Here is a 9,906-nt window from a genome sequence, read left to right on the forward strand (position 1 = left end):
TTAAAGGATAACTTAACGGACCTTTTGATGAATTGGGCTACGAGTAGTAGGCTGTACGCGCGGAAGAGAGGAATCAAGCAAATAGCTGTTGAATTCGTAGATCCGTAGGATTACTGCTTGTTTTACTTATGTGTGAAGAACTGACTTCTAGGATTTCTTCCTGGATCCGGGGCTGGCAAAAGACCCTGAAAGATTGGGTAGCGACTGTTACGTCAACAGCCTACGCGACGGTTATCACGCCACGTTATTAGCTTAAGTAATAGCCAAGATATCGTATTTACGATACCTAGTGTATTTATATAATATATATCATAAGCCAAGTATATATACACGTATAATACGTATAGTATTATAGTATAGGTTAAGCTGGTTATATAGTAGACGTCTAGTTATATAGCTATAACTATATACTGTTTATTTTGACTTAGATATTATACTTATTATTATTATGATTATTACTTATTATAAGGATAATATCAACACCCCCCTATAAGCTGACTCTTATATAATAAGTGCAGCTTAGTCAGGTTATATATATAGTTATGTTATAGCGCAGTAATCCTAGTCTATCTAAGACTAGAATATATAGAAGAAAAATTTTAAAAAACCTCTTCTTTTTAATTCAAGGGAAAATTCAAAAACCCTTGTTATTATTATGGGGATTGTTTATCTATCATGTAAGAAATGATATTTCACATGTAAGACCCACTAAAATGTGGGTCTATGATAAGAGCGATAAGGCTCCTAAGTACCTTACGAAGTTTGTATGTACCTGCAGATTACAGTCACGATAGCTAGGTTCGGCTTCAATTCCATCAGTTCCATCAGTTCCATCAGTTCTATCAGTTCCATCAGTTCTATTAGTTCCTAGGCAGCCCGAACCTTTATGCCGTGGATCCTGTTATAGACTGACTAGCTAGAGGGCGGGCGATTATCGTGTACGTCGTGACTACACGTATAGTATTCGGGCTGCCTAGGAACTAACTGGTTAGCTGGATAGGAACCGATGGAACTGATGGAACCGATGGAACTGATGGAACCGATGGAACTGATAGAACCGATGGAACTGATGGAACCGATGGAACTGATGGAACCGATGGAACTGATGGAACCGATGGAACTGATGGAACCGATGGAACTGATGGAACCGATGGAACCGATGGAACTGATGGAACCGATGGAACTGATGGAACCGATGGAACTGATGGAACCGATGGAACTGATGGAACCGATGGAACTGATGGAATGATTGGAATCGCTTTAATCGGTTCAATCGCCCGCGCGAGTTATTATAATAGGCACGAAATTAGTACATGGAAATTTAGTATAGTACTTAGGAGCCTTATCGCTCTTATCATAGACCCACATTTTAGTGGGTCTTACATGTGAAATATCATTTCTTATATAATAGATAAACAATCCCTTATTATTATAGTATATTATGTAAAGGAAAGTTTAGAAAAACCTCTGATATCTAGGAAAACCCGAAGGTAAAAAACCTAGTTAGTCCCCTTATAAAGAACTAAGAATACTAAGTATTAAAACCTAGTATTTTAATTCTTTGATATTATTATTAGGCGGTAAATCATACTCAGGCAACGTATCGTCCTTATAACCTAGGTTTATATAACCGCAAAGAGTATTATAAGTCTCTTTTACTAAACCTTTAGTTATTATATCCGCTATTTAAATTTCGTATTTATATATACGATTTTTATTTTATTATTATGTAGCTGTTGCCTGTAGTAGTGATACTGCCTGTCGATGTGCTTTACCCGTTTATGAAATTCAGGGTTTTCGGCGAGCTTCTTTGCACTCTCACTATGTATTAAGATAGTAGGAATCTCGACAGTATTATTATTATTATTATTATTATTATTATTATTGCCTCTTATATTGGAATCTAGACCTAGATTCTGGAGTATATCTTTATATAGATTATAAAGATAGATTCCTTTTTTAGAAGCTTCTATGAGAGCCATATATTCGGCCTCTGTTATTAATAAGGCAACGACTTTTTGTTTAGTTAAGGTCTAATTAACCGGGTTATTTACTCCCACATAGTAAATATATCCTGCAGTCGAGGTTCTATCCTCGATTATATCTAAAAAGCTGGTATCAGAATAACCGTAAATACCAAGGTCTTCTTTATTATAGTTATATAAAAGACCGGTATTAGGATATATATTTATATAAGCCCAGATTCGATTTAACGCAGTAAAGTGGTCTTATAAGGGATTACTTATATAACGAGAATACTAGTTAACTGCGTACGTTATATCTGGGCTTAAATATAAGGCTAGATATAATAAAGCCCCGATTTCCTGTTAGTATTTATTTATGTTATTAGTTAACGCTTATTCAGGATTTGGTACTAGGACCTTCTTGTGTATATAAGGGGTGTTAACCCTTTTTAGACTTCGTTTATTATACCTTTCGAGTATCTTATTAGTACAAGGCAACTGACTTATAGAAAGAGTCTTATTATCTTTATTTATATTTATTATATGGTCTAGAAAGGTATTTATTTCACCTAAGTCTTTAAGTGTAATATCTTTAGATATCTCCTTAAAGAAATAGTCTAAAGTATCCGTAGAAGGGCTTAGAGCCACTATATCGTTAACGTGGCATAAAAGAATAGCTCGTTCTTCTATTCTTTTAATTCTATTCTATTTATAAAAGGTAAAACGTCCGTTATTATATTCAGAGACCCGGGAACCTAGCTTAGATAATGTCTTAACCAGGTAATTATACCAGAGTCTAGGACTTTATTTTAACCCGTATAAAGCTTTATAAAGCTTATAGAGAGTTATATTATTATTTTCTGAACCATCTTCTTTCTCGAAGCCTATAGGTTATATAGCGTATATCAGGGTATCTATATCAGCATAAACGAACGCGTTTTTAACGTCGAACTGCCTAAATTTCTAGCCGCGTGATACGCCTGGTATTAAAGCTAGTTTATAGCTTTCTGACCGGCAGGTAGTTAAAAAGGTTTCTAAGTAATTAAGACCTAGAACCTGATTAAACCCCTAAATAACCCACCGAGCCGTATACTGAATAGCTTCGCTAGAGCTATTATATTTAATTCTAAAGACCTAACAATCTCCTAGTACGTGGTAGTCTTCTTTTATTTTATTATAATTATTAAGCGTATTTCTTATACTTATTAAGTCCCAGGTCTTTCTCTTTTTGAGTTCTGATATTTCTGCCACCATCGTGTCTATCTATTTATCTTTATCTAGGCAGCTTATAGCCTATTTATAGGTAGCTGGTTCGTTAATCGAATTAATAGTTAAAAGAAATAGGGGAATTTCTTAAAACTATAGGTTTCTAAGTATTATATCTTTTATATAACATAGTAAGTGCGCACTATTATTATAGCATATTAAATCCTTATAGTCCGGTTTTAAAGGTTCTCAAGGTATTTAGACTTCTAGCCTAGTACTTTAGCTACTATTATTATTAGCCGGGCTATAGTTAATATTATTATGATTATTATTATACTTAACAGCTATAACTTCATAGCCCGCTGCCCGTAGACTCTTTCGTCTATTATTAATTCTCTTCTTCAGGTTAAATAGACTTAATAGAACGTTTTGAAACGCGCGAAGGAATATTTTATGAACATTAACCGGTATTTTCACTAAAAGTGATTCCTTTATTATACTTAACGGGTTAATAAGGCCCGCGGTTAGAAACCTGGTTATATACCTGAGTAAGACGTTAGTATTAACGCCCTTTAATACCCCGGTTTTTATTATATAGCAAGAGGTAAAAGGTAAACGTAAAGGCCGTATAATAGTCAACCTTCGTGCCCTAAATAAGGTTATTATCCTAGATACGTACCCGATACCGCTCTAGGATAAGGTTATTAAGCGACTCCGAGGGAAGAAGATTATCTTTATTATCGATACCCGGGCTTTCTTCTACTAGTTCCCCGTATACAAACCGTACCGCGAGCGGTTTACTATTATTTCCTAATAGGGATAGGAACGACTAAAGGGTCGCCCTAATAGGCTTCCGTAACTCGCCCGCGTATATCTAACGCTATATAGACTAGCTCCTTCGCCTATACTAGGACTTTGTCTCCGCCTTTATTAACGATATCGTTATTATATCGGATACTAAGGACGACTATACTAAGCACCTAAATATAATACTCTCCCTGTTTAGTAAAAAGAGGATTAATATCTCCGCTAATAAGTCCTTTCTTATATATCCATTAGTTTAACTGCTAGGATTTAAGGTCGATACCCTCGGGCTATCGAATACTAAAAAACGTACTAAGGCTCTACGAAAAATTCGCCCTCCGACTTCTCTTTAGTCCTTAGAACGTTAGATTGGGATAATAGGGTGGCTTCGCTATCTTATTCCCCGATTCTCCTATCGAATCGCTCCCCTCTAATAACAGAAGACGACCCTTCTTACTAAGGCTTATTAAATCGGGAAAGATAAGGGATAGGCCCGTAAGGCGTATACTAAACGTATAATATTCGAGGCCACTACTAAAGAGTTAGCTACGTTCCACGATATCACCGGCGCTCTTATATCGGATACTTACCTATTCTATTATATCCCCACTAAGATCCTCTTTATCTAGCTAGACGCCTCTAAAAAGCACGGGTTCTCCGCTATAGTCTTTTAGTTAGTCGATAAGACTAAATAACTTACTAAAGGAACCTTTAAGAAAACCGACGTTTAACTAATACTTTATATTAGTAAAGGGCTTAACGCCGCCGAAAAGAACTACTAGCCTATAGAACTTAAAGTCGCCTGCCTAGTATAGGCCGTTCGTAAAACCCGTACTATTATTTAGTCCGCTTATCGTAACCCGACTATAGTCCTTATGGACCACGCCGCTACTATTAGTATTATAAAGTCGATAGCCCTGTTTAGCACTAATAAGACCAGGCTAAATATAAAGCTTACCCTCTCCTCTAAGTTCCTTAGCTAATTTTAGTTAGATTATCGATATATCCCCTATAAGACGAATATAATAGCCGACGCTTTATCTTAGCTACCTACCACCGATAGCCCCCCGGCCGAAGGTCTAGGCGAATTAGACCGGATTTAGGAAGACTAGGCTATACACTATATTAGCGAAATCTAAATACAGGATAATATACGATAAAGGATTATCGAAGGATACGCTAACGATTTAAAGTAGGTACCTATCCTTACCTAAGCCACTAAATATAACTTACTAGTTAAGATCCCTTTTAAGGTGGATAATAGTCTCCTATACTAAGTGGATTTAAATAAGAGAAAACGCCTTTATATCCCCTTCTCCCTATATAAGGAATTCCTCTAGGCCGCCTACGATAACCGGCACTATTTCGGAGCTAAACGAATATAGTATAATTTAGTTAGCCGCTTCGTAATCCTATAACTCCGTAAAGAGGTCGACTTATATATCGCTTAATATAAGATATATCGTATCCACTAAACGGATCGGCAGGCTCCCCTTAGCGAGATATAGCCTATCCTAACGCCCCCTATCCCTTTCTATTCTATTATTATAGATTTTATTATCGGACTACCTAAAGTGCCCTCCGTAAGGACACTATAGTAGCGTAAAGGCTTTCCTTTATTTAACGCCCTCCTAACTATCACGGATAAGTTCTTAAAGGCCTCCCTGCTTATCCCTGGCTATAGCACCTATACCGTAAAGGACTAGGCGTCTATGCTCTTTTAAGCCCTCTAGATAGGTAACTAGGGTATCCCCCGCGCTATTATCTCGGACTAAGACCCTAAGTTCTTATTAGACTTCTAGATAACTCTATAAAAAGTAGCCGGAACTAAGCTAAGGTTCTTAACGGCCTAGTATCCCTAAACAGATAGTATTTCCAAGAGGAAGAACCAAACTATTAAGATCAGGATACGTATATACCTAGCGGATAACCTAAACGCCCTATAGCCGAAGGTAATTATACCTTTATAGTTTAACCTAAATAACGCCTTTAATAAGATACTTAGCTATATACTAAATAAGATACTATACAGCACTAAAACGAATAGTCTACTCGATCTAATCGGTAATATTAACCCTAAGTTTATACGCGAAATATTCTAGGAGGACACGAAACTTATTATTATAATAGCTTAGATATATATAAAGCGCCTATATAATAAGAAACAGCGTAATATTCGGTTCCAGCCCGGCGACCACGTATACGTCCGCCTTAGCCGCGGATACTCGCTCCTAAGCAAGGCTAGTCCTAAGCTCGGCGCTTAACGGATAGGCCCCTTTAAGGTCCTCGAGTAAGTATCGCCGCTAGCGTACCGATTAGATCTACCTAAGACTCTAAATATATATCCCGTTATTAGTATTACTTAACTATAAATAGTTAGGTTCGCGGAGATACCTAAGACTAGAGGACCCGTTAACGTGTAAGATAGGGACTAAGAGTAATAGCGGGACCTATATAAGCACTACGAGATTAAAGCTATCCTAGATAAACGGATCACTTATAGGGGAAGAGGTAAGCTATATACCGAGTACCTTATTCGGTAAAAGGACTGGCCGGACTAATAGAACGTTTAGATGCTAGTAGACGTAATAAAAGCTCCGAATTTAGTGGAGGAATTTAAAGAACGTTAAAGAGCTTTAGAGGTGCTTTATTTAGTATTAAAGGGAGTAAAAGAAGTTAAAAGACTAAAGCCCGGCGAGCTCTAAAGAACTAAAGGGACCTATTTAGCCTCGAGGCGGAGCTAGGCTAAAGCTAAAGAACCGTCCCCTATAATAATAAACACTCCTTTAGAAGGTATAACCGATATAAAAAGAATAATACTATCTAATCTCGAACTAGTAAGAATAGAAGCCCTACCGGCCGTATAGCCCCGGTATACACGTAAATTAGCATAGCTGGCTTAAAAATAAAAGATTTCCTTAGCCGCCTATAGCTTTACTATTTTCCTCTATCCTTTACCTATAGTTAAACGACTATAATCGTAGCCCGACCACATTCTTCGTTTAACTATTTATTCCCCTATTTAATACCACGCCCGTTACTAACTACGCACCGAGCCGTCATGGCCTATTCTCCCTAGCCTTCTATTTAGCACCACTTTTATTATATTCCGCTACTATACTAAGCACCACTTCCTATTATAAATATACTATTACCCCTAGCTATTACCTTATAACCTTACCAGATAACCTAGTTATAGCTCTATACCCCCTAACGCTACCTTCTATATAGTTGCCTACCTAACTAACGTTTACCGCTCTAAAGACTAGGAACTCCGAGAGGAGTTTACGTATTAGTTTAAAAACGGACAGGACGGGTTAGAATTAACCTTTAAGGGATACTTCCAAGCTATTAGTCTATTTAGAGATAAGAACGGACTCGTATACTATCTTATAATAGCCGGCCTAGCCTGTAAGTAGTGGGTTATAGAATATAAGGCTATAGCGAAGCGTTACCGTTACTAGGTAGCCGAGAGAGGATATAATAATCCTTAGAATAGGCGGCTAGAATATACTATCTTCGTACCAGAACTAATTACTAATAAGTGCGTTACTACCACTAGGGCGAAGTAAATTACGCTAGAATACCTATAGCCCTAATTCCTATTAAATAGTAATTAAGTTATCGTCTAGTGGCTATACTATAACTAATCGTTTAAGTAATACCTTATAATAGCGCGATATAATACTCCCCGCGGCCTAGATAGGCAGTTCCTATATAGATCGGCCCGCCGGGCTAGCAGAGTGATAGTAATAGAGACGGGCTCCCCTATACGTGTGAATAATACGCTAGTCGCCCGCTAAAGCCCGACCCTGCGTGGTGCTAACCTATCCGCCATAATAATTAATAAGATTAACGAGACTAATAGCATCAGCCTTGCGTTAGCCGATACGATCGATAAGCTTAGCGAAGGTAATATTAATATAGACTTATTTATTACCGTAACCAAAGAGTATCGGGAATGTATCTAATAGCACGCTATAGTTATTAAGGACTATATATAAACGCTTAAAGAACGTCCTATACCAGCTATCCCCTCGGTTATAGATATCCTGGCTTAGACTAGTCTATAATTATCCCCGGCCAGCGCCGGCACTAATACGCCGATTAACACTAACGCCTCCCGGAAAAGGGCGCACGACGGATCGGGCCCTATAGGGCTAGGTAGGAAGTTATTCTTTACTAGGCATAGAGAGGATAAGATCTGGGTATAAGCGGCTAAGAGCTTCGCCGCTAGACTTAAAGACGCGAACGCTCGAGCCTAACGCATAGATCTTGAGATCGTTAACTGGATACTAGCTATCGTTATATAGCGCTAGCACGCTGTTATTATCCCGCTACTAACTACTAAATTTATAACGTAATTTATCGAGAACTATGTTATACAGCACGATATATAGTAAGCGGCCGATCTGCCCTTCCTGGTTATAATATAGGGTATAGAACTATATACGCTAGTGGCTAGGTTAAAGAGTAATAGGGAGCTAGACGCCGCTAAGTAAGAGACTATATATAACCGTCTAACTAGTAACGTATAATTAGTCACGGACCTTATTCACTATACCGCCGCTATCCACGACTATTAATAGAAAAACGGCCGCTAAGGGATCCTTGCGTCGTATAATCTAGTAGATAATAAGCTATAGACACGCCTAGATAAGATCTTACCCGAAGACGCCGCTATGATCCTAGGACTGCCTATATAGGACTAGGGCTTACCTAGTATAGAGCCGGATGCCCCGGAAGTGGAGATACTATAAGGGCGTAAGGATAGGAGGATACTCGTCGCTCTATTTAGTTATTTTCTTTTATCTATATTAAGTCCTAGGTTAGTAAGTATATAGAGGAGGGACGGGCGGCCGGACGTAATTACTAGCATTAAACGGAACCCAAAGGAGTTAGGAACACGCGCTATAGAGCGCTACTCTATACTATAGTTTTTTCTTTTTATTTGTTTAGCCTCGGCTAAGAATAAAGATTATGACTATATCTACCACTTATTATTAGTGTGATAATCGGCCACGCCGAGTCTAAGTCGGATATCGTAGACCTTAAGAGACGGGGAAGCCCGCGGGACGCAGGGCTTTATCTCTCCCGGGGTATATACTATACACTATTATCCGGCACTATACCAGGACCTAAAACCATATAGCTCCAGATTAGTACCAGCATTATATAGGTACTAAACCCGTATAGCGCTGGATTAGTGCTAGCCCTATACTAGCATTAAACCAGTATAGTGCTAGACCGGTGCCGGCACCGTCCTAGTACTATACTTAGTATAGCGCCTAGCCTTAGATAGCCTAAGGTTCCCCCGTAGATATATATAGCCGGAACCTCGCCCTCTCTTTTAGAGAATCTATCCTATTTATATATTATTTACTGCACCCTAAGATTACCTAACTTAAATCCTCTCGTAGGTCCTATAGTACTAGCTGGCCAGAGATATATACGGTTAGTGCATATTAATCCAGTCCGGGACCTAACTCGACGCTGGCTATAATATAATCGGTACTAGGACACGAGTCGAGTTATCGCTATAAGCTAATAGATAGTAATCCATTAGGCAGAATAGGTTTAATCGGGGACTCTTATACTAGACTAAAGCTAGCTAGTATATATATAACAAAGGATAGATAGCCGCCCTTAGCATAAGGAGGCTAGCGATTAATTTAACTGTTTAGCACCCCCTACCTTTTAAGTTAAGTATAACCATATTCTGACCACTAAGTGTCTTTATCCTAATTACCTCTTCACTCTTCGCGATCACCCACTTAATAAAACCCTTAGTCCTTTTCCAGGGTTTTTTACTATTATTCTTCTATAATATCGAAGCTTATATAAGGAGGGTATTCGACGGGTAATCGACCTTTCTTAAAGCGTGTATTAATTCCGCTATTAGTTTATTTAGTATATAACTAGTAAAAAGAAT

General features: G+C 38.1%; 1 protein-coding gene across 1 annotated transcript; it reads right to left on the reverse strand.

Annotated features, from left to right (window-relative positions):
- Window positions 1-794: 794 nt before the first annotated feature.
- ACRALDRAFT_210667 (uncharacterized protein) lies at window positions 795-7,037 on the reverse strand (the record flags this gene model as incomplete). The annotated part of the gene is made up of 3 exons (XM_071023305.1): window positions 795-804; window positions 986-1,237; window positions 7,027-7,037. The coding sequence occupies 3 exons, from the start codon at window positions 7,035-7,037 to the stop codon at window positions 795-797; spliced, it is 273 nt and encodes a 90-aa protein (XP_070875157.1).
- Between the last annotated feature and the right edge of the window lie 2,869 nt (window positions 7,038-9,906).

Source organism: Sodiomyces alcalophilus, assembly GCF_042370955.1.
Source record: "Sodiomyces alcalophilus JCM 7366 unplaced genomic scaffold ACRALscaffold_4, whole genome shotgun sequence".
Classification (NCBI taxonomy): Eukaryota; Fungi; Ascomycota; class Sordariomycetes; order Glomerellales; family Plectosphaerellaceae; genus Sodiomyces; species Sodiomyces alcalophilus.